General features: G+C 35.7%; 1 protein-coding gene across 1 annotated transcript in view; it reads right to left on the bottom strand.

Moving 5' to 3' along the window:
- The window catches only part of PPP3R1 (protein phosphatase 3 regulatory subunit B, alpha), a 93,284-nt gene that overhangs the window by 15,031 nt on the left and 51,970 nt on the right, over window positions 1-26,283 (bottom strand). Inside the window, exon 2 of the mRNA XM_043982670.1 lies at window positions 23,024-23,063. Coding sequence (XP_043838605.1) covers window positions 23,024-23,063 — 40 coding nt within the window. The remainder of the gene's footprint in view (window positions 1-23,023; window positions 23,064-26,283) is intronic.

Here is a 26,283-nt window from a genome sequence, read left to right as displayed (position 1 = left end):
TGTCTCTGATTCTCCCTTGATTAGTCTGTTCCACTGATCTACCTATCTACTTTTTAACCAGTACCAGGTAGTTTTGATGACTACTACTTTATAACAGGTCTAGAAGTGCTATTCCACTTGGTCCCTACCTCTTTTTCATAATTTCCTTTGAAATTCTAGATCTCTTGCAAAAAGAAACAAAGAAACAAAGACATTCTAGATATTTTCTTTTTCTAAATAAATTTTCTCATTATTTTATCAAATTCCATAAAGTATTCCCTTGGTAATTTTATTTGTATCAAATAAAAAATATTAATATAATTAGCATAAAATATAAATATAAATTGTCATTTTAAGAATATTGGCATGACCCAGAAATGAGCACTGAATACTCCTTCACCTATTTACACTGTTCTTTATTTCTTTAAGGCACACTTTGTAATTGAGCCTCAAGTCTTCTGTATGGGGTAGCTCAATTCCCAAATACTTTATAAACTTTGTAGTTAATTGGAATGAGGTTTCCTTTTCCATTATTATTTCTTGGATTTTGTTATTAGAAATACAACTGATTTCTGAGGGGTTACTTTGTAGCCTGCAATTTTGCTGAAGTTTTTTAATTGTCTCAATAGTAACTTTGCTCATTTCTTAGGACTTTCAATATGCCATCAGATCATCAGCAAGCAGGGATAGTTTTAACTCTTCATTACCTATCTTTAAGCCTTTAATTTCTTTTTCTTGTCTTATGGCTGTTGCTAATATTTATCTAACTATTTCAAATAATAAAGGGAGTGTAGGCATCTTTGCTTTACTTTTGTGGTAATTGGAAAAGGTCCTAAAATACACCCACTGTACATGATACAGCTGGAGGAATATTCTATGCTGCAGGGCTAGGCTGTGCCAATATAGAACAAATGAAACAAATACCAAAGTTAATTTATACTTGTAATGCAAAACAAATTAAATTACTGAAGGGATACCTTACAGAATTTGATAAAATAATAAAATTAATTTGTAATTCCATGGTCATATTTCTGGGATAAATCACTGGAATATATTAACAGGATTGTGTTTAAAGTTTTTTTTTTTTAGTTAATAATCATTAATTGCAATAGTGTTCCTTTTCTGTTTTATTTTTCCCTGATTTGGATATTAGAAGACATTTGTCTCATAAAAGGATTCTGCTAGGATGTTGTCTTTATTAATTTCTGAGAATAATCTGCAAAGTACAGGTACTAATTATTCTTTAAAAGTAGTTTGACAAAATTTGGGGCAGCTTTGCGGTGGATAAAGCATGGGCCCTGGATTCAGGAGGACCTGAGTTTAAATCCGGCCTCAGACACTTGACACTTAGTAGCTGTGTGACCCTGGGCAAGTCACTTAACCCTCACTTTCCTGCCCCCCCCCCAAAAAAAAAAGTTTGACAAAATTCTCCCATGAGTCAATGAGTTAATTAGGTCTAAAAGGTACCCTCTCACTCCATCCCCCTGGCAGGATCCTACCCCCTTCTGTGTCCCTTATTGTATAGCTCAACACTGACCTATAACCTCTTCCTGGTCACCCTTCTTCCCCATTTGCCTCAAAATCTCCCTCAGTCTATGCCCTCCCACTCTCCCATGTGCCAGTTGCTCACAGAACTTCTGACCCCATTCATCCAAGTTAGGATGAGTGGTCTTATCACCCCTGAATCATACTGTCATCTGCCCTGCTGCAATAAACACACCACCTCTTTATCCCACTTTCCATCTCTTACTTTGGTTACATACTGAATCAATACTATCACTGCTTCAACAAAGAATAAGCCAATGGACTGCCCACCCTATGGATCAACTTACCTCTGTGGCTCCCTAGACCACAACTTCCCTTGGCTACCACTGCCGTATATGTGTTGCAACATAAACTTATGGGGATGGGGGTGCAGGCAGAGTATGCAGACAACTGTCTCATGTGTATCCTTGAATTTACAGTGCCTGGAACGTAGTGCTTTTTTTATTTGTTCATTCATTCATTCATTTATTTTACTTCTCAACATGCCTCATCTTGTTAGCTATAATTTGGTTTAAAAACACCCTTTAATTTAAAAAATTAAAGAACAAAAACAATCAGTTGTTTGAAAGTTTTGGCAATTTTCTTAAAATATTGCCTCTAATTTTAAAAAATTAATACAAATAAACTCATAACCAATTTAATTAGAGGGAAATTCTGTAAGAGCACCTAACACTAGTACAAGAAAAGAAAGTTTAAATAGTGTGAAAGAAAGTACAGGAATACCAAGTAAAAAGTCCAAAACCAGAAAAATATGATCTTCTACATTGCTCAGTGGGTTCCACAAGTGCTATTATTAATACAGAAAAAAGACCATGATGTTTGCTTTGTATAAATGTGTTAACTGCAAATTGAACGAAGCTTAATACATTAAAATATGTATATGTACAAGACATCAAAAAATTTCCAAAGAAAATTAGATGCTTTTCATAAACAAAAATAAAGTTTTTTAAAACCAAGTCTGTAACATCAAATGGACTATTTAAATTACATATGGTTGCTTACGGAATTGCTAATTGTAAAAAGCCTCATGGGATAGAACAATCTCTAGTCCTTCCTCAACAACGGATATGGTAAATAAGACTAGCAAATTGCATGTGGCAATTAGGTGACACAATGGACAAAGCTCTGGAAGGAGTCAAGAAGACCTGAATTTAAATATGGCCTTAAGACACTAATTGTGTGACCCTGGGCAAGTCATTTGACCTCTGTCTACCAAAGTTTTCCCATTTGTAAAAGGGGGAAATGATAGTGCCTATATCCCAGGGCTGCTGTGGGGATAAAATGAAATAATGTTTGTAAAGTACTTTGCAGACTTCAAAATACTATGTGTTGGTTATTGTTATCATTATTATACATAAGGTGGCTCTAAATGGTTGTACTTGGAAACAGTATAGCAGTGCAAAGGTGAATTCCCTACATGTTTGAAGATCTGTGGATAAGTTAACTGGGAAAGAAAAATCTTAGTTGATTTTTACATTCTAAGTAGATGTAACAACAGATGAAACAACAGATGTAGTTACATTATGTTGTTGAAACTGATGGTAAAAAAGATTTGTTACTTTGCTAGTATATTGGTAAGGAGGATTTGTTACTTTGCTAGTATGTTGCTAGCAATGCCACATCAAGAGAAAATTTCAATTCACATATTTAAAAAATGAAAATGATATGATGTGGGAAAATTACATTGGACTTGATACAGATGGCAATCAATCAATATTAAGATAGAAGAGTGTATGTGCATTAGTTAAAAATTTGGCTCCTCATGCAATTTGGGCATATAATATGCCTCACAATTTCTTTTATTGAGAAATGATACAAATAATATAGTTTATTTCACTTCATATGAATAAGAATAGGTAACAGAATTGACTTGTGGTAGTTTTAAGGAAACTATGTGATAAAAAACAAGTCCCTTCAATCATGATAATGATTTTAAAATAAACTATAAATGTAAAAATTATAAAGCACTGGGTAAACATTTACATGTTATAGTATTTTTATTCTATGTAAAATGTATGTGTCATAAATGGTAGTATATTCTTAATTTTATTTAAACGAAGAGTTAAAATGATATAGATTGTTTTATATAAAAGGTGAGGGTGGTGACAATTTTATTTTAAAAAGGGGAATCTCTATATAAAGTTTGGAAACCACTTGGTTAAATGCTGAAGAACAGATAACCACCTCTTTGGCACAACCTTTCACTCAAGTTTTCCTACAACTCTGGATTACACTCCCTCCCTTAAAACAGATGGAAAAGAAAAAAATAAAAAACAAAAAACAAGCCTCACCCTTCTTGACTCATCTTCTGACTCAGAGATACTGTTTTTGTGCATGTTTTGCCAAATGGGAACCATGTTGTTCTTTCCAAGTTTTATAAGAATGAAGAGAGTAATTTTTTAAAACCATAGCTCAAACTAATACCCATGTTTTTAACTTTTAGTTAGTATATCAAACGTATATGTCCAGAGTTTCAGAAGGCTGAAAAATGTGAACTAAGTTCTAGGCTATGATGAAGCCCATTACAACCAACTGGTTATTAAATTTTAAGAAGCCACTGGAAGCAAAAGGAAAATGGTTAAAATCAGGCATTTTTTTTTTACCTCAAAGAATATTCCAATAATAGATAATAATAGATTATCAGGAAAAATCTAGGTTCAGGGCAAGTAAGGATTAAAAGGAAGAAAGTGTACACAGATGAATTCTCTTAGTTTCTTCCAAGAGACAACATACTTTAATGGATAGAGCATTAGACTAGGGAGGGACAGAGACGAGTTTAAATCCTACCTCACTTACTAGCTGTACAATCCTGGCAAAGTCACATAAACTTTCTCAGCTTGAGTTCCCTCATCTGTAAAGTGGAGTACTTTACTTATCTCACAGGATTGTTTGTGAGGCACCAAATGACATAATACATGTAAAGTACATTGCAATCTTTAAAGTGTTAAAGCTATTGCTGTTATTAAGAATAATATGCAGCAAGGAAGCTAGGTGGTACACTGGATAAAGCATTGGCCCTGGATTCAGGAGGACCTGAGTTCAAACACGGCCTCAGACATTTGACACTTACTAGCTGTGTGACACTGGGCAAGTCACTTAGCCCTCACTGACCTGCCCCCCCCAAATTATATGTAGCTGTTAGTACTAATTTGTTGATGAGAAGGCCACCTAGTTAATATTAAATGGTCACACTATAAATAAAGTTAAAGTACTGAATACTTTAAGAGATTTGACTATGTAACTTAATAGCAATGATGATGGTGATAGCTAGTAGTTATAGAGTACCTACTATGTGTCAGGTACTATGCTAAATTCTTTACAAATATTATATTTGCTTTTTATATTGTAGTATCAATTATATATATAAATATATAAGCTCAAAATGTAAGATGAATTCAAATCAACCAACATTTGTTAAGTGCCCACTATATGCAAAGGACTGTGCTAAAAACCACTGTGGATTTGGAAACAAAAATTAAGTTTTCATTCTATAGGGTATATAAGACATGCCCACAAATAAAGAAATACAAAATAAGTCAAGAGAAAGAAAGTACTAACAACTGGAGAGGAGAGTCTGGATTAGTCTCCTTCAGAAAAGGTGTTACCTGAGGTATCTTTGAAAGGAGCAAAGGAATCAATGAAATACAGGCAAAGACAGTGTCTGTTTCAGCCATGAAAACATATACCATACAAACAAGGCACAGAAGTAGATGAAATGTTATGTAGGCATAACTAGCAGGCCCGTTGGACTCAGATAAAGAACTTGAAGGAAAGGACTATGAAACAGCCTGGAAAGATAGGTACCAATCTGTGAAAGTCTTTAAATATCAAACAAAAGAGGAGAGGCAACAAGGAACCACTGAAGACTTTTAAGTACAGATGAAATGGCTGAACCTGGGTTTTAGGAATATCCTTTTGGCAGCCATTTTGAAAACTGAATTGATAGGGGTTAGACTAGAGGCAGAAAGACTGGAAGGTAACAGCAACAGTACCAAAGAGAGGTGATGAAGGCTTAAACTAGAGTCATAGTTAAGTGATGATCAAAGAGAAAGATGTAAGAGAAGCAGTTGGGGCAGTCTAGACAAGACAGACGCTAAAAGGCTACAGTGTGGGAGGGACTGAAAAGCCAAGGGAGATCTCTGTTCCTGTAACGAAGTCCTTGAGAGTCTAGATTCTCAGTCTTTCTCTCTGTATCTCCAGCACCTAGCATATGGTACCTGGCACCCAAAAGGCACTTAATAAATTTTTACTTATTGACTCCAAAGCTGCAAACCTGGAAGAGTGGGAGGACAGTAGTACTCTCAAAAGAAATAGAAAAAAATTACAAAGAAAACTGGGTTTGGGGGACAGGGTTGGTGAAAAACACGAGTTCTATTGAGTTCAAGATATTTATATTTATGGGACATCCAAATGGAAACATCTAATAGTCATCTGTAGATATGGAGCTTGGACTCAAGAACAAAACTATGTAGATACATACAGAACTGGAAATAAATCTCCACAGACATAGTTGAAGCCATGGATCATCAAAAAAGAAGATATAAGGTAAAAAAGATGAGTGCCTACCATAGAGCTTTCCAGGTGCATTCACATGTGCAGAAGCGGGAGGAGGATGAGGCATGGGTGATGATTCAGGAAAGAATACTAAGAAAGACTGGCCAGACAAGTGGAGGAAACAAGAGTACACTCTCATGAAAATCCAGAGAGGAGGGAAAAATAGTTAAACAGATGGGATGGGCAAAACACAATCAAATGCTGCAGAGAAAACAAGATGGAGGACTGAGATATGAAAGACATTTTATGAAAAAAAGTCAATCATCACTAGCTTAATACAGTATCTGAAGAGAATACTGAATCTCTCTAGATAAGAGAGAAAAACCAAACAGATTCACATATCTTACAAACTGAAAGAGAAATGGGACAGAGGCTACTTCGGATTTATTCTTCAGAGCAACCTGTATCCTAGGGCCTCACCTCAAGTACCCCTCTCCTGGGCTTCTGTACCTGTGGTCAGAGTATCCTCAGCACCATATGTACACTCTGTTTAATTATATTTGTCCTGGATGAAAACATTTCTAGTTACAATTTTAGCTAACAGATCTTGAAATCTGGTCCAGTTCCCTGATTTTAGGAGGGGACAAGATCATTACATTTTATAGGTGAAACAGAGAGACTAAGGAATTGTTAAAGAACTTGCACAAAGTTGGCCTCCAAGTTCAATACTTTTGTACTGAGCTTCTACAATCAAGAATCTTGAGTATCATAATAGAAGTTGTTGTTGTTGAGTCATTTCAGTTTTCTTGGCAAAGATAATTGGAGCTGTTTGGTATTTCCTTTTCCAGCTCATTTTACAGATGAGGAAACTGAGGCAAACAGGATTAAGTGACTTTCCCAGGGTCACAAATCTAGCAAATGTTTGAGGCTAGATTTGAACTCATGAAGATGAATCTTCCTTATTCCAAGACCAATGCTCTATCCACTGTACCACCTAGCTGTACATAAACATTAAAAGGCCTAAACCTTAGGAGGGAAGCTAAATTTCCTTAACCTTCCTCTCCCATTCCAAAATAAGCCTAGTGGAAGAAAAAAACACTTCTCAAAATATGTGTGTGCATGTGTGTATGTACTTCACATTTCTTCTTCTTCTTCTTCTTCTTCTTCTTCTTCTTCTGCATGTGTGTATGTACTTCACTCTTCTTCTTCTCTCTCTCTCTCAGGCAACTGGCATTAAGTGACTTGCCCAGGGTCACTACCTCTTATCATGTTTGCCAATTTTATGGGTATAGAGTAAAACCTTGATTTAACCATTTCACTTGTTTTAGTGCTTTGGAGGAATCTTTCATATGGTCATTAAGGGATTGCAGGTCTTCTTTTGAGAACTCTTGTTTACATCTTTTGAACAACTATTAAGGGATGGTTCTGGGGGGTGTGTGTGTGTGTGTGTGTGTGTGTGTATGTTTCCTGAATATCTTGGTGATCAAATCCTTATAAAAGATGGAAAGAATCCCCCTCATCCTCAATCAACAATGTACCTTCTTATCCTAGCTGCACTAACTTTTATTCATAATTTTCCTCTCCCCATTGATGCCCTGTTGGTGGAGTTATAAACAGATTCAAACATTCTGTAGAGCAATTTGGAACCAAGGCCAAAAGGCTATAAAACCTAGTAATACCACTACTAGGTCAGTATCCAAAAGGAGATAAAACCCAAAAAGTTAAAGGACCTATATGTACAAAAAATATTTATGGCAGCCCTTTTCTGGTGCAAAGAATTGGGAGATGCCCAACTGAGGAGATGCCCATCATTAGGGAACGGAAATTGAGGAGATGTCCATCAATTGGGGACTGGATAAACAAATTGTGGGATTACATTATGATGGAAGACTATTATGCTGTAAAAAATGATGAGCGGGATGTTCTCAGAAAAAGCTGAAAAGACTTACATGAGCTGATGCAAAGAGAGATGTACTGCACACAAAGTAACAATAAAATTGTAAGATGATCATCTATGAATGACTTGGCTATTCTTAGCAATGCAAAGATCCAAGACAACTCTAAAGGACATATGAAAAATATGATCCATCTCCAGAAAAACTGATGGTGTCTGAATTGTTTTTCTTGTTTTTCGTCTGTTTTCGTTCACAACCTAATGTGGAAATGTTTTGCATGACTAAACATGTATAACTTATACTGAATTGCTTACCTTCTTAAGGGGGGGAGGGTGTGGAGAGTGAGGGAGGGAAGAGAATTTGGAACACAAAATTTTAAAAATGAACATTAAGATTGTTTTTACATGTAATTGGGGGAAAATAAAATTCTCTAAATAAACCTGATAAGGTTTATATGAAGCTCAAATAAGAATTATTCAAAGTGCTTTGAAAACTAAAAGTATATGACAGCTGGAAGAGGTACATGTTTGGAGAAACAGAACTGTGGTCTATTTTGTTTTATTGAAGATGAACTCTATAGCCACCACAAGAAATAAACATGCTATTGCACTCAATACAGATGTCTTCTGTGCCAATAATGGCAATCTGTAAAGCTAAAAATATGAACTCTAATTTTAAAAATAAGTTTGAAATGTAGTCAAAATATTTTAGAAGCATCAGAGTTCATGTAAATTCACAATGCTTCTTTTAAAGATACAGAAAATCAGGCTCAGGGATTTATCCAAAGTCACACATCTGGTTAGTGGTAGATTTCAGATAAGAACCCCAGGCCTTCTGGCTCCCAGTCTTTTCTGGCTCTTTAACATTACTCAATAAAGCTTCTGGGGAAAAAAAACAAAAACAAAAACAAAATCTGCAGCCAAAGAGCCACTAGGGGGCGCAGAGCTAACAGTCTGAGACTCCTCATTGAAAATGCTCAAAAAAAAACTTTAAAAAATCCAAGTCTGTAAAGTCTCTCAGAAACCACAGCATTTTAAGATTGACAAACTTTATATGACATATAAAATATGAAAAAAAAAACAAATCTGAAGTTAACACAAAAATCGATTATTAAGCTAAAATGCCATGGATTTTGTCACATATTGGCTGTGGCCTTTATGTTTGAAGACATTTATCTGAAATTATAGGAAACAAAATACTTTCCTAAATCCATAAGAACAGTGTTTCCTAGAAAAAAAATCTAAGAATTAAAATACTTCCTGTCACTTATCAAACTGAACTTGACTATACATTGGGAAATGTAAAATATTCAACATTTTTTAACTCAAATATAAACATTTGATGAATCCATTTTTACTGTACAAGGGTACAAAAACACGATTATAAAGGAGCCTTGGAGATCACCTGGCCCAATCTTCTCATTTTAAGGATAACTGTGACATCATTTTCCAAAGACACATCACCAATAAGTGGAAGAACCCAATCTCCTTCTGGGAACAGGGGCAGAAGTCTGGAATCCCAGATGCTTGGGAGTCTGTGGATGGTGGATGTCGTGAGCTCCGGAGTTCTGACCTGCAGTGGTCTAGTCTGTTTAAATGTGTGCAGTAAGTTTTTCTTTGATATGGTGAGGGGTCCTGGGGTGTGCTACTGAGTTACTTAAAGGCGGAAGGGGTATAAACAGGTCTAGTTTTGGAAATGAAGAGGGTCAGAACTCTTGTTGATCAGTAGTAGGATCCTGCCCATTAATAAAAACTGTACTTGCTTGGGAAAGATAGGAAGACCCAATATTTTAAAGGGTAGCAGGGTGGTGCAGTGAATAGAGCACTAAGCTTGGTATCAGGAAGACTCATCTTCCTGAATTCAAATCTAGCCTCAGACACTTACTAGCTTTGTGACCCTGGGTAAGTCACCTAACTCTCTTTGCCTCAGTTCCTCATCTGTAAAATGAGCTGGAGAAAGAAATGGCAAACCACTCCAGTATCTTTGCCAAGAAAATCCCCAAATGGGGTCAAGAGGAGTCACACACAACTAAACAACAATAGCAATCTTTTAAAAGAAAGGAAAGAAATCCAATGACCCTAATCCAGTGTTCTTTCTAGCACACCATTTAACCCTAAAAGGACAACAAGTTATAGTTAATGACACCATAAAGGTATTAACAATCAACAAGAATTTATTAAGTGTCTACTATGTGCCAAGTACTATGCTAAACTATTCTGAAGAGAACACTCATTGTGATTTCTACATGGCTTTGTTTTTTTTTAAAATTAGCATTGCAATCTCACCAATAAGGATAACAGATTATGATGTGAGTATAATTCTAACTGGTAAAGTGATAAACATAGAGATTTTGCTTTATTTTTGGCTGATGATCTTCCAGAGATGCTTGTATAAGAAAGCTACTTAGAACATGTAACTAGTAGTATTTTTTTCATAGTTAGAGTTCTAAAATTTTATTTACATATGAATTTAGCAGATTTAAACAAAGGTTCACATCAGCTACCTATGCGGGCTAAATAATTATTCCAATTACTTAAAACATATGCCACAAAAAGTAAGATAAGACTTTTCTGGTTTGTTATTTTTTCTTGAAAAAAAAAATTAAACACAACAAGTATTTATTAAGTGCCTATTATATGTGCCTATCTCTGTGCTAGGGATACAAAAAAGTAAATAGTCTTGCCCTTAAAGAATATGTATTCTACTGGGGGAATAACATAGGTATTTCAAAATAAAGTATATACATGTATATGTGTATATATGTGTGTACATACACATATACATGACTTTGGGGTTATTTTAAGTACAAGTCACCTTTTGGGGGGGGGTGAGGCAATTGGGGTTAAGTGACTTGCCCAGGGTCACACAGCTAGTAAGTATCAAGGGTCTGAGGCTGGATTTGAACTCAGGTCCTCCTGAATCCAGGGCTGGTGCTCTATCCACTACACCACCTAGCTGCCCCCAGTATAAGTCACTTTTAAAAGTTACAGTGCTTATTCAGTACTGGGATCAAAACCACATACTAGGTAATAGTAATACATTATATGTTCATCAATAAAAACCTACTGAACTTTAGAAGAATATTTTAGTCCCAAGAATTTCATGTCAATTTTCCACCACATTATTTTTTAAATTACGTTTAAAATATGTACTATTGTCCCACCCAAAAAGATCATACCCCACCCAGATGTTTATTCTTTTACCAGGACCAGATTTGTATATCTTGGCCAAAGACGTATGAGAAACCACCACATTGTTTCCAAAGGAAACTAGAGAAAGTAAAAAGCTCAGTTAATATGTCAAAACTCATCTTGGCTCTGAAGTCTTGTTAATAAATATCAGATGTAACCAACATAGGCAACATTTTAGCTAGAAATGTCTTAGAAAGAGTATAATATATTATTTGATTCACATCATTATGGAATTCTTAGAGTAATAATGGAAGGAATACTAGTTATTTTTGGCCCCAAATTGCATATTAAAAAAGTTTACATTCAATTCAACAAAGCAGAAGATACAAATAGGCACAAAGATCATGAGGCAGATCTTAAGCCTTAGGCCTTGATAAATGAAATGATCTTACCAAACAAGTACAGAAAGATAAATAGCAGAGCTGAGATTCAAACCCAACCTTGGACCTGTGCTGTTAAATATTTTTATCACTTAATTAGATGCTTAAATGGCATGCTAACAAAATCTGCAGGTACCAACACAAAGTTAAAAGAGAGGGCTAACGTGCTACTAAGAGTCCAAAAAAAAATCTCTAATTGGGTGAAATATAGTAAGGTTTTATTAAATCGGGATAAACCAAAAGTTGACACCTGCATTTAAACAATAAACCTCAAAAGTATAATGAGGATGGCATGGGTCTGAAAAAAAAAATTAAGGATTTTTGGTGCCAGATCAACATAAGTCTGGGTAACACTATTGTAGGGAAAACACTAACAAAATGGAAAGAGCCCTAAGTTCACACCTTAAGAGAATCAAAGGAACTAGCGATGCTTTAGCATGAAGACAACTTTGAGAAGACCTGATATGTACCTTAAAGTGTTTGAAGAATTCTCATGTTGAAGAAGGGTTAAACCTATTGTGCTTGGCCTTCCAGGACAGAGCTAAGAACAATGTGGAACTGTTAAGTATAGTTCCAAATACATGGTATTTGGAAAGAGAGCACCTGGCTTTAATCTTAGCTCTACCATTGTACTATATGATCTTTGGCAAGTCAATTAATGACTTAGGACCCCAGTTTCATCCGTAAAATAAAGTGGTGCTGGTCTAAATGACTTCTAAGGTCCCTTCTCATTTTAAATTTACTACTTCTAGATCACAAAGAAGCAATTTTAGGCTTAATGTAAGGAAACACTTCTCAACAAGTGGAGGTGGAGGCAGCTAGGTGTGGTGTCACAGTTGATAAAGCACCAGCCCTGGATTCAGGAGGACCTGAGTTCAAATCTAGCTTCAGGCACTTGACACTTACTAGCTGTGTGACCCTAGGCAAGTCATTTAACCCTTATTGTTTTTAAAACAATCAACAAGTGGAGATGTACCAAAGTGGAGTGCTGTAGCCTTGGAAGGTGATGGGTATTTCTTCACTGGATTTTTTTAAGAAAAGCCTGATTATTAGCTGTGGAAAAAAGTGTTTAGGGGTAGGTGGTGAGTTTAGAGCAGTGGTTCTCAAACATTTTGGTTTCAGGATCCCTTTATATAATTATATATATAATTATAGCTGGAAGGGACTTTAGAAGTCATATCAATTTATAGAGAAGGGACTTTAGAAGTCATATCAATTTATAGAGAAGTCCAGAGAAGTTAAATAATTTGTTCAAATTGAGCCAATACTAGCAAAGCTGAAAGCCACTTACCAGTTCATTATATTTTCCACTATATCACACATTCCCCCTGTGGCAGCCAAAGGCCAATCAGAATCTCAGAGACCCACTGGGATTCCCAAGAGCAAGAAATTTGTAACATCTCACCAGACCAAATGATTTTGCCAGGTTCTAGCTTCTTAAGAAGGAATTGCTTAGGTAGTGCAGTGGATAGAGCACCGACCCATGAGTCAGGAGGACCTGAGTTCAAATCTGACCTCAGACACCAGCCTCAGACACTTAACACTTACTAGCTGTGTGACCCCAGGCAAGTCACTCAACTCCAATTGCCTCGCCAAAAAAAAAAAAAAAAAAAAAAGGAATTGCTTGAATTCTTTGGATCACTTTGGACCCCAATTCCCTCTGCCCAAAGAGCTTTTATTTATATGGGTTATATTTATTGATATTTACCATATTATTAAAAAAATAGTTTTTAAAAATATGCAGTCATTTAAGATATCAATAAAAATCAACGACATGTTGACATAAATAACAATCTACTAAGCTTTAAAAAACAAAAATTTTAAGTCTTAAAAAATTAGTTCTGAATATCAAAAAATTATCATAGGTCTGTCCCATCTCAAGTCACTAAGATTTTTTGGTTTCCACTCTAATTTTCTCTAAGAAACAAACCTTAAGAAAAAAAAAACAACTACTTTAGATTCAAGATTACAAAAGGGTCCAGTGGGAAGTGTGTGCAATTATAATAGGCAGCATTTGCATCTCTTACCCAGTTAGGAAAAAAACAAGGAACAGGATATTCAGGATTGTGAAAAATAGCAGATATATTCAATACTTGTTTGATTTATAAAATAAGAGAGCTAAAGTTAAATTATCTCAAGTCCTAATTTTTGCTCTAACATGCTATTAAATTACTTTGTAGTAAAATAAACAAGCAGTAGTTGGAAAAAAATAGAATGAAAAAATTAGAGTCTTTTTTTTTTCTACTTTACTTCTTGAAAAAGCAAGTGCCCATCTACATAAAGATAATCCAAATGGAATGGGTTGGAATGGCCCAACCTGCCACATAGTCAATCTTATCTCCTGCCCAACCACTCCACTGATTTCCACTGTAAAACTAGAGTTTGGGGGGGGCGGGGTTTAAATGGAAAGTTTTGGTCTGATATTTAATATTTAGCAAAGCCAAACATCCTTTTAAAGTCACATAAAATAAAAATTGATAAACATTAAAAATACTAAATATCAACAAAATAATAATAAAATATGTTCTATATAGTACAAATGAAAACACAATTTTGGCAGTATAAATGCAATGGCAATACAGTAATGACTGAATATCTGAAGTTTACCTAATCAAAATACAACTTTATCTTCCTTCCTGCCCCCTCCCCTCAAAAAAAAAAAACCTTCAAATATGATTAGCAATAATTGATGTATTAATTAAGGTGATGTATTAATAAATACCTGGATAATTTAACCCTGGAACCACAATTTAACTCCATGTACTTTTCACGGAATCCCCTTCAAGCACTCTATTTAATATAAACTTCAGTGGCTCCCTATAACTTTCAGAATCAAATATAAAATCCTTCTGTTAATTGTTTGAAGACCTTCATAACTTGGTCCCCTCCTAACTTTTGAGTCTCCTGATAACTTCCTCTTTCCCAGTATACTCTGTGATCCAGTGACAATGGCCTCTTTTCGGTTTCTCAAAAGACACTCTCCACCTCCCAATTCATGCATTTTCACTGGCTGTCCTCATGTTCTGAATTCTTTCCCTCCTCATCTCCATCTCCCAGGTTCTGGGGCTTCTTTCTGGTCCCAACTAAAATTCCACATCCTAGAGGAAGCTTTTCACAATCCTCTTTATTGCTAGTGTCTTCTGTCTGTCGATGACCTCCACTTTATCCTGAATATATCTTGTTTATACATAGTTATTTCCATGTTGTCTCCCTCGATAGAACATGAGCTTGAGAACAGGGTCTATTGTTGTTTGGCCTTTCTTTTTACCCCCAGAGTTTAGCATAATACCTGGAATATAGTGAGTGCTTAACAAATGTTGGTTGATTGAATGATTCAATACTTATTTAGAATACTTATAAAGCTTAAATTACCTGAATTCTCAGGGAATAGGGATTGCCAGAGAGTAGCCAGAAAAAATTTGGACAGATCTGAATTCTAAATGGTCTCAGGCTGCCATTTCTCAATAGAGGTGAAGGGGTCAAAGTAAGTGATGCTCATGACAACTGAAATTATTCAAGAAATAGTTAAAGATTGGGGTGTATGTATTGTGCTAAACTCTGGGGGTAAAAAGAAAGGCCAAACAACAACAGAATTCAGAATATGAGGACATGTGGGATGCTCATTATCTAGTTAAAAGCTGGACAAAAATCGAATTGGTGGATTGTGTTATTACAATAATTTATTGAATTGATGGTTTATGCCTTGTTAGATATTGTTGCCTTATCAAACTAGATATGTGGAGCCTATCTTCATGTTGATAATTTAATCATGACATACAGGTACAGAATTCTCACTCAGGCATTGGCTGGATTCTGAGGTTCCTTCAAATTCCCAAATCTGATGTAAAGAGATTAATCTTTATGTATGTTTTTAAAAAACCTCCTCACTATTTTACAGTCATACAGATAAGGACAATATGGCAGGCTCCAGGAACAGGACCTTCAAATTCTCTATGTTTACATGATGTCTGCTGTTTATTAGTGAATCTGTTACTAAATTTATCAACTACAGAAATAAATTTGTTAAACCAGGGAAGGCCCTTTTATAAGTGTCTATACTGATAAATAAATCTCACAAGGTAGATAAATGTAAGGATTAGCAGAAGAATAAACTATTAACACAGGCTGTTACCACTTAGAGTGACCTGCAAATAAATTTCAGAGAAAGAGAAGCTGAAACCTCTTAACAGTGTTGTCTTCAGTAGTTTGTTAAATAAGGCTTCTGAAGATGCCTTATTTTGCAAAAAGAAACATTCCTTCTAAATTTGATAGCCTTTTCTTGAGTTACTATTAAAAGGTTTATAAATTATAAGATTTTTAAATGAAAGAATAATCACTCTATATCAAACGTACTGAACAATCCAAAGAAATTTATCTTGAGAAAACTTTCTTATAGCTGATAATTAGCAACTTTTTCCAAGAAGGAAAATAATTCTACAAGAAAAATGTCTTTAAAGCCTGAGTCTGGTTTACCAGTGAAATAAGCCTAATGTGTAGGTGTGACCCAATCTAATCTACCCCCTATATTATCTAAAGTAGTATCTTGCACTCAGTTACTCCTCCAAGTTATCATGCCAAGTTACAACCAAAGTCTCCGCTTTGAGGAAATCATCCCAAGAGTATACATTTCCTTCATTGGCCAGGGAGGTAAGAAGATTCAAGTAAACAGGACATCACAATGGCTTAACAACACAATGTACCCACAAAACAATGAAAGTCCAAAAGTAAGATAAGAAAAAATCATTTAGAAAATATCAATGCTTTCTAAAGTAGTCTAAGTTTGCCTTAGGCCTAAGCTTTCATATATGGATATATAATTATAAGTATTTGAGAAATTACTATATTGCATTCTATAAAATACAGAAGGAAAATATTTTTCTCAACGTTTGTAATTCAATACTTCAGACATTGTGCTCTAAGCCTTGAAGCCACATACAGCCAACGGTAGAAAACTAGTATTAAAAATAACGGGTTTCTGTTTCCAGGCAAAATTTGGGCTCACTGAGGGCAATCTGCAATTTCCTAAAGGCAATCTGGTCTGTCCCCTTCCCCCTGCTAACTTCCCCAAAGATTTGAAAATGAAAATCACACAAGGGGAAATGGAGAGGTCTAGGATGTAACATATAGCCAGTAAGAAACTTTGAAAAAGAAGAGTAAAAGATACTATCAGGGAAATATATGTTAAGGGTTGGTCATGTGGTAAAGGATGACAAGTGGAGAGTCTGAATACTAGACTTACTACTGGCTTCCCCATGTCAAGAGAAAGCAAGAAAGAGCTCACGCTAGGTAGATACTCTGCAGAAAACTTAAGGAAGAACATAGACAAGAACTACTGAAAGGAACATTCAGAACTCTCACATCACAAATTGTTTACCAAGGAAAAACCAAATTGTTGATGAAATATGTCCCATACCAGATCAATGTCCCATTGCTTCAACTGGGAAACTCAATGAAAATAATATTTTGGTCTTATAAAAACTTCTTGTAATGCCATATTAAATTACTATTTAATAATTCTCCCTATTTAAGTCTCCTGATAAACTCGAGATTGTTATAAGTTTTCTTAAGATATATAGATATAACCTATATCAGATTACCTGCTGTCTAGGGGAGGGGGGAGGGAGGGGAGGGAAGGAGAAAAATCTGAAATTGTAAAGCTTGTATGAACAACAGTTGAGAACTATCTTTACATGTAACGGAAAAAATAAAATACCTTATATGTAGTAAAAAAAAAAAGTTTTCTTAAAATGTTCAATTAAACAAATTTAACCATGAATTAAATGACATTATATATGCAAGGAAGGCACTGTGCTAGGTCCCTAGGGAATGGAGCTATAAAGAAACTTGATATACCATACCCTCAAAAGCTTGTAAATTATTGGGGAGATAAAAATGTCTACATGGATAAAGTAAAACATCAACGCTTTATCTTTTTAAAAAAACAGCCCCAATTCATTATTTGAGATCTATGAAAAATCTACAATTATTAAAAACAAAATACTTCTGAAAAAGCACCATCTGATTCCTACCTGCACAAATAAGACTATTTATACTCATTTCCTCTTATAGGAAACTTTCAGCATATTAATTTGCTTCATGTAGACCAGCAATCCATTGGAAACTTAAGAGTCTCAAGAGAATTACTTGGGGTACCTAGACTTTTCAGAATCATACAGGTAGCATGTGTTAGAGGCTAGACTTGAGCTAGGTCTTCCTGTGCAAGGTAATCTCTTATACATCATGCCATGTCTTCTCAAGAAATATTAAGTAGCATATGATAGTTTTATAATGTATATAAAACAAAACAGGATACACACACACACACACACACACACACACACACACACACACACACACACACCTCTTGTGGTAAGAAATATAGACCAGAAAGCATAAATTAAAGAAAAACAAACCATGATTTTTCATGACCTAATATAATAGAAACACAACAATAAAGTATATTGCAAGTGTTCCATTTATTCTTTAATCTTGTATTTATATATTTTACATGTTGTATCCTTAAGAAAAAGACAGCATGGCATAGTAGATAGAGGGCCAGCTTTCAAAGTTGAAGACCTGGTTTCAAATCTGCCTCTGACAGACATTAACTGTGCAATTGTGGCATGTCACTTTAACTCTAAGGGCCCAAGACAACTCTTTAAAGCACTAAATTACACATACCCTATTTACTGATGACATGATGATTTACTTAGAAAATACCAGGAAATTAGCAAGGAAACTAATTGGGGCAATCAATAGATTAAATAATGCATCAGAGAGTAAAAAATAAATTCATAGAAATGATCCACATTTCTATGAAGCAGTAACAAAATCCATGAGGAAGTATTAGGGAAGTCATTCAAAATAATGACAAAATGAATAAAATAATTGGGAGCCAATCTGTCATGGTACATTCTCAGATTAAATTACAAACCTTTTATTGCCTTTCAGTGCTTTACATCTTTAGAAATATCCCTTGTGGATCACCCTTGTGGAAAACATTTTTGGTTACCATAGCAAAGAAGTGGGAAGTGCTTTATCAACTGGGGAATGATCAAGTAAATTATATCAGTATAATGTAATATTATTGCACCATAAGAAATGATGACAGGGATAGAGTCAGAGGATTCTGGGAAAACTTATATAAGCTGATACAGAAAGAAGCAGAACCAGGAAAAACCATTTATGCAATAACAATAGCATTGTGAGTCAATCAACAAGCATTTATTAAGTACTAACTAGTTGTTGTTGAATTGTTTCAAGTCATGCCCTACTCTTCTTGACCCCATTTGGGATTTTCTTAGCAAAGATACTGGAATGATTTGCCATTTCCTTCTCCAGCTCATTTTACAGATAAGGCAACCGAGGCAAACAGAGTTAAGTGACTTGCCCAGAGTCACACAGCTAGAAAATGTCTAAAGCCAGATTTGAACTCAGAAGAGGACTTTTCATGACTCCAGTCCCAGCACTCTTTCCATTGTGCCACCTAGATACCCCAAGCACTCACTAGAAAAAATGCTAAGTGCCAGACGTACAAAGAAAAGTAAAAACATAGTCCCTGTCCCTGCAACATCTCCTTCATCCATTCCATTCTCTCCCCTACCATGTTCACCATGATTCAGACCCTCAAAACATTTTGCCTAGACTGTTTCAATTGCTTCCTAACTGGCTTCCTTACCTCTAGTCTCTCCCCTTTGCACACTCCACAGAGTTGCCACATTGATATGTCTAAAGCACAGAATTGACCATCACCTGTTCTGCTCAAGAGGCTGCAGTGGCTCTTTACTATAGTTAAGATAAAATACAATTTTTTTTTGTTGCATTTAAAGCTCTCTGGCTACAGACTATCTCTGAAGATGTATTATACATCTTCATGTTACAGTCTAGTTTAAGCAGTCTTTGGTGTCCCTTGCATGACATCCCACTTCTGATGTTTCCATGTAATTATAAAGGCTGTCCCTCCCAGGACTAGAATGAATCCCTCTAATTTCCTTTGTAATTAAAAAAAATTTATTCATGTCTTTTTTTTATACATCACCAATATGTCCTCCAGTATTCCTCCTCTTCCCAAAGGGCCTTCTCATATAATAAATTATATTTTAAAGAAAAAAAGGAAAAAGAAAAAACCCAGCAAAACTAATACATCAAAAATGTCTAAAAATATATGCAATGTACCAAAATGTATTTCCCATGATACAAAGGGAGTCTCTTCTTTCAAGCCATGCTTGTTCTTTGTAATTATGCAACATTCACTTTTGGTGTGCGTGTGCGTGTGGTGGTCCTTTCCACTTACATTGCTGTCTGTGTATTGTTTTCTAGGTGCTGCTTACTTCACTTTACAACAGTTCATGTAGATCTTTCTTTGCTTCTCTGTATTGCTCCCAACTTCTACTTTTGCCTCTTAGAACCACTGGCTTCCTTCAAAACTTAAATAAAATACCTGCTTCTACATGAAGCTTTTCCTGATCTACCTGTTACTAGTGTACCCTTCAATATTAACTTGTATTATTTTTATCTACTTAAATGTGTATATATTGTTTCCCCCAGCAGAATATAAGTTCCTCCAAACCAGGGACCATTCCAGTTTAGCACCTGGAACTTAGTGGGCACTTAATAAATGCTTGTTGATTTATTTGTTAGACCTTAGACCACAATAAACTCAAAAGATACATGACCTGAATATTAAAAATCATGTCATGAATAACAAAAAAAAACCCAGAACATAACTGTTGTCGGTTACCCTTCACAGCTAAAACTAAGAATTCTTAACCAAACATGGAATTACAGCAACCATAAGGGAGAAGCAATTTAGCATTTATATAATAGCTATTAAGTGCCAAGCACTTTATAATATGATCTTATTTAATATTCACAACAACTTTCTTTGCAAGGCAGATGTAGTTATTATCTTTGTTTCAGAGTTGAGGAAACAGAGTGATTTCCTTGGAGTCGCATAGCTAGTAAGTATCTGAAGCTAAATTTGAACTCAGGTCTACCCAACTCCAGGTCTAGTGCTCTAGCTACTGCATCATCCAGCTGCCTCTATTTTATGACAAAATGTAAAATAGATAATTATGATAACAAGAAATTAAAAAGCTTTTGCATGAATAAAATCAATACAGCTAGACTAAAAAAGGAAACTCAAGAAAAAATTATTTGCATAAATATCTTTTATAATGGCTTGATAAGGGCATTAGTACAAATAGAAAAGACCTATAACCATTTTCCTATGGATAAGTGATTGAAGGATATGAACAGAAATGGAAAGTGATCAAAGGATATGAAGATTTGCAAACTATTAAGAAATATATAAAAGAATGTTCTAAGAATCAATAAGAGAAAGGCAAAATAAAACAACCCTGAGGTTTCATCTAATATTCAGCAAATCAGCAAACATGACAAAAAACGGGAATCATCAGTGTTGGTGAACCTTCAGAAAGACAAGCAAACTAATAAACTGTTGGGAGAGCTATGATTTGTTCAAACTATTCTGGATAGCAATTTGGAATTAGCCTAAGGAAGTGATTAAACAACCATACCCTTTGTTTAATCCAAGGATCACAATGCTAGGCATATGCCCCAAGGAAGTCAAAGATGGAAAACAAAGGTCCTACAATATACCAAAACATTTATAATAAAACTTTTGTGGTAACAAAAAAAAACCCTAGCACTCAAAATACAAGAAACATTTATTACGAACCTAATATGTGCCAGGCCTTGTGCGAGACTCTGGGAATACAAAGAATGAAACAAACTCTATTTTCAAGCTTATATTCTAATGTGGTACACAGGAAGTACCCAAATAAGCACATATATAAGAAAAAGTAGTCAAATTACAAGGTAGGTTAGAGGGGCAGGCAGGAACACTTGGGAGATAGAAACTTTCTCTTCCTTCAGGGTCCAGTTCAAACCCCACCATATACATGAGGCTTTACTTGTACCTCCCAAAGTAGTTTTTAACAGAAATGGGCTCTGAATTTTGTCAAAAGCTTTTTCAATACAACCAATGAAATGCATTGAAAAAGTTCAAAAATATATACAATATGCAAAACCTGTGAACTTTCCACCTCCTTAAAAGGCAGGTTGGGAGGATCCTCTCATCTTCTTTTTAGCCACTTTATTTTGCAACATTAACTTGAATTTTTGTGTGTGTGGTTGTTGTTTTTATTTATACTGTTGCAGTCATTGTGCGTATTGTTTTCTTGGCTCTGCTTACTTTATTTTGGATCAGTTAATAGAGATATTTCCATGCCTCTCTATATTCATTACATTAATCATTTCTTACAATACAATAATATTCCATGACATTCATGGCCACAATTTGGCCATTCTCCAGCAGAATTGCATCTACTTTGTTTCCCTTGTTTTGCTATCACAAAAAGCATTACTGTAAATATTTTGGGTATGTGGGGGCTTTCTTATATACGGCTTACTTGAGGTAAAATCTCAGTAATAGAATCTCTGTGTAAAAGGGATGGACATTTTATTCATTTTATTTGCATAATTACAAATTACTTTTCAAAATGCTTATACTAATTCATAGCTCTACCAATAATGCACCGGTATGTCTATCTTCCCACATCCTGACTAACATTGACTACTATGATTTTTTTGTCATCTTTTCCAATTTGCAAGGGATAAGTTAAAACCTAAGGGTCCCTTTGATGTGCATTTCTCTTATTGTTAGTGATCTGGAATATTCTTTCATATTCCTTCTGAATATTTTGCAATTCTTCTTTTGAAAACTATTTGCTCTTATCTTCTGAACACTACACACACATACACACACACACACACACACACACACACACACACACATATATTACTTACATATATCTTGGATAAAGTATTATATTTTTACTGCCTATTTTGTGTGTGAATATTATGTAGCTTCCTTAATTATCTTTTGTCCAAGTGTATTTTTGCTACTTCTCCTTTTTAGGTCAACTGAAATACAACAGATTTTGTTCCAGTTTCTTATTTTAATTGTGTGAATGTTTATTTTAAGTATGTTGTTTACAAATAATATTGTTGAAATAACGTGATTAGATTCTGCTTTTTTATCTATCTGCTATCTTTCTCTATGTTACAGATGAGTTTATCCCATTCATAGTTTTGATTATTAAATGTGTATTTCCATCTATCCTATTTTTACTTCATATCCCTAACCCTTTTTACTGTCAGAGGGAGTAACAGGTTGGATAATTACTTCAGCATGATTCACTATGGTATTATTCGTGTTCTAATGTTTGAATTTGTACAACTAAAACTGAACTTTCTGTCATATGAATAGAAGCAAATATAACCTATTAAAGAATTGGAGAGCAGTTTATATCCAAATTATAGAAAATTCAACCCAGAAATCAAACTACCACAAATCGTACTGCATTTTAAAAATAAACAGAAGTAAATATGTTAACAGTTTATAATTACTGATCAAATTTAATATCTTTTAAAAACTTTAAAAAATGCTTAAAATTTTTGAAATGCTTGGCTTGGTTTTAAAAAGATCAAAACATTAATAATGAATTTGACTTACAATGTGAGCACATTTCCAGGGGGTAGCTTGCTTCATTTCCCTGAAATTTAAAAAACAAAGTTTGATTAGTCATAACTAACTAGTCATTTGATATGCTAAACTTAGTGTAAATATTTTAGTTCAGAGCATATGAAATGAATGAAATGGCAAAATTCTGCATGTTTCCATGCCAAAAATGGGAGTCCATACACAAAAACCAAAGTAAATCTATTTTAGAAAGGCTAATTAATAACAAGTTCAGATAAATCTTAAGACAATAAGCAGGGGGCAGCTAGATGGCACAGTGGATAGAGCACCGGTCCTGGACACAGGAGGACCTGAGTTCAAATCCGACCTCAGACACTTAACACTTACTGGCTGTGTGACCCTGGGCAAGTCACTTAACCCCAATTGCCTCACAGAAAAAAGAAAGAAAGAAGACAATAAGCAAAATCAGAAAAATAGCACACACACACACACACACACAAACCCCTGAACACTCTCTAACTGTTATGACCAAGCCTGGCCCTGAAGAAGACATGAGAAAATAAGTCTCCTTCCTTTCTTCATGGAGGTGTGGAGCCTATGGGTGTGAATTACTGCAAAAATATAAGAAATGATAAAGCACCTCTAGGTTATATGAGCAACAAGATGGTAAACTAGACTTTTTTTTCCTGATTCTGCATAACAGAAATTATGTGCCAAAGATAAAGAAACTTCAGTTGTTTCCATGTTCTAGGATGCCAAGAATCTAAAACGAGGTAAAAAACAAAAACAAAATCCCAAAGCTAGGAAATTATGTTCACTGACTGACTCATTCAGTATTCCTCCCCCACTACCAGCAGTGAGGCTGCACTAACAGACCCAAGGACACCGCATAGGCTTACATCAAAACCTATCTCTATATCTTGGTCCTCCCTCCCTCTTTCCAGTGCTATCAAGACTGGTTCCAGGCTGCAGAAGTTTTCTTGGGCCTCAATAGCCAATTTAGCTTTTCAATAGCAAAAGACTGATGGGGGGGGGGGCGGCGGGGAGGCAGCTAGGTGGCACAGTGGATAGAGCACCGGCCCTGGAGTCAAGAGGACCTGAGTTCAAATCCGGCTTTAGACACATAACGCTTAATAGCTGTGTGACCCTGGGCAAGTCACTTAACCCCAATTGCCTCACTAAAAAAACAAAAAACAAACAGACTGATGGGGAATGACCCCAGAAGCACCAATGTTGGTGGCCAAGGAAAGGCAGCTCTGAACTGCTAATTCCAGACCAAAGAATTAAGGAGCAGAGAAGTGGGAGTGGTCATCAGAAAATGATACTGTGTATGTGCGGGGGGGGTGGGGTGAGGTGGGAGCTGTGCTTGGTCTTCCACCAAGGCTGAGGGAAGAGTAGTACAGCATCCAGCCAGTTCTGACCACCAAGTCAGCTAGAGCAGAGACCTAGGCTGGTGAACAGTGAATTGCCTAGCACAGGAAGAGGCTTAGCTGTTTTGAAATCCAGTCCTCAAGGAGATGACAATCCAACAGGGAGGGAAAAAGACTCGATATACCAAAGATTCCAGGAAGAAGAAACCTCAAATTATGTTAAATTCTTGAACATAAACAGGTAAATCAATAGGAAAAACAGTAATAACAGAAATATAACCTCTAGATCTAATAAACGTATTCAGGCATCTATAAATACTGCAAAATGTAGGAAGATGAGCCAACAGTTGACAAGACAGAAGACTATGCAAATTGAGGAGAATGTAATCACTACATACTGTTCTTAAATGATTTAAAAAGAAAAATTCCAATCACAAGAGTAGAATTGATGTCCTGCACTGCAAAAATAATAAGCAGAATAGAAAATTTAGAATCTGTTAACAGCAAGCCTCGCCAAAGAAACAAAAGAGAGAACAGTTTGAGAATGCAAATATGTAAGTGAAAGAAATCTAGGAGAAGCAAAAAACATGAACAGAAAAACAAAATATGCTCACTATTCAAGCAAAACATATGGATCTGGAAGACAAGATACACAGAGACAACCTAAGAAGAACCTGACAGTACAAAAGAACCTTAACACCATAATAAAGGATATAATAGAAATGAACTTCCCAGAACTTCTGAACATAGAAAATGAAATTCCAATGAAAGAATTCATAGATCACCTCCAGAAAAAACAAAAAACCTATTTCAATTCAGAAACAACAAATTCTTCAAGCCATCAAAAATAATCTGAATAAAGCAAGACTCTTCTGCACCCACTAGAAAAAAAGGAGGACGGTTCCAAAAAGCACTGGAGTTCATGCAGCCCAGAGTGACCTATCTTAAATCTTAGCCTAACCATATAGGACAAAATGATGGCTATTAATAATAAAGAAGAGCTCTGTTTTGGGGTTGTGCTTTTTTTTTTTTTTTGGCAGGGCAATGAGGGTTGAGTGACTTGCCCAGGGTCATGTGTCTGAGGCTGGATTTGAACTCAGATCTTCCTGAATCCAGGGCTGGTGGTTCATCCACTGTGCCACCTATCTGCCCCATAAAAAAGAGTTTTTGACAAATATTTAGAAAAAAACTGGAAATGAAGAAATTATTTGTATCTCAAACATCCCAAACAATAAGAATGCAGGAGTTAATAAATTCAGAGAGCAACAACAGACTGACAGTGGAGTAAGAGACTTCTTTTAAAATGCACACAAGGTGGGGCAGCTAGGTGGCACAGTGGATAAAGCACCGGCCCTGGATTCAGGTCGAGTTCAAATCCGGCCACACACACTTGCCACTTACTAGTTGTGTGACCCTGGGCAAGTCACTTAACCCTCACTGCCCTGCCCCCCCCCATCCTCCAATCCACACAAGGAGACAAGTGAAGGTAGAAATCTGGTAGAGACATCAGTGAAGAGGTGGACAGAGGGTATTATGGACAGAACCTGATGACGCAATGCCAACAGATGAAAGCTTCTTTTGTAGGACCACATAAAAATCCAAGCAGACACATGAAGGGGGAGGGGGAACAGGGAAATAGAGAGGAATAAATTATACACTGGGGTCAAATCAAGGGCTATCAATGAGGGGAAGGTGGCCTCTTTAGTTTGAGAAACAGAACAGCCTACAGAGAAATAGGTGAAGAGAATGCGGGCAAAAATTGAAAGGGTAGGAAAAGAGAGGACTTACTCTGGAGGAGGGAGGCGTTTCCACTGATGAATGCTCCTTTGGGTAAAGGGAAACAAGGACATTACACTGTATGAGGACTAGAAGTTTTGTTGCAAGAAAAGTCTACTTATCCTGGGAGGAGGGGAGTTGGAACCT

Source organism: Dromiciops gliroides, chromosome 2 (assembly GCF_019393635.1).
Source record: "Dromiciops gliroides isolate mDroGli1 chromosome 2, mDroGli1.pri, whole genome shotgun sequence".
In the NCBI taxonomy this organism is placed as follows: domain Eukaryota; kingdom Metazoa; phylum Chordata; class Mammalia; order Microbiotheria; family Microbiotheriidae; genus Dromiciops; species Dromiciops gliroides.
This window is presented reverse-complemented; position numbering and strand designations above follow the sequence as displayed.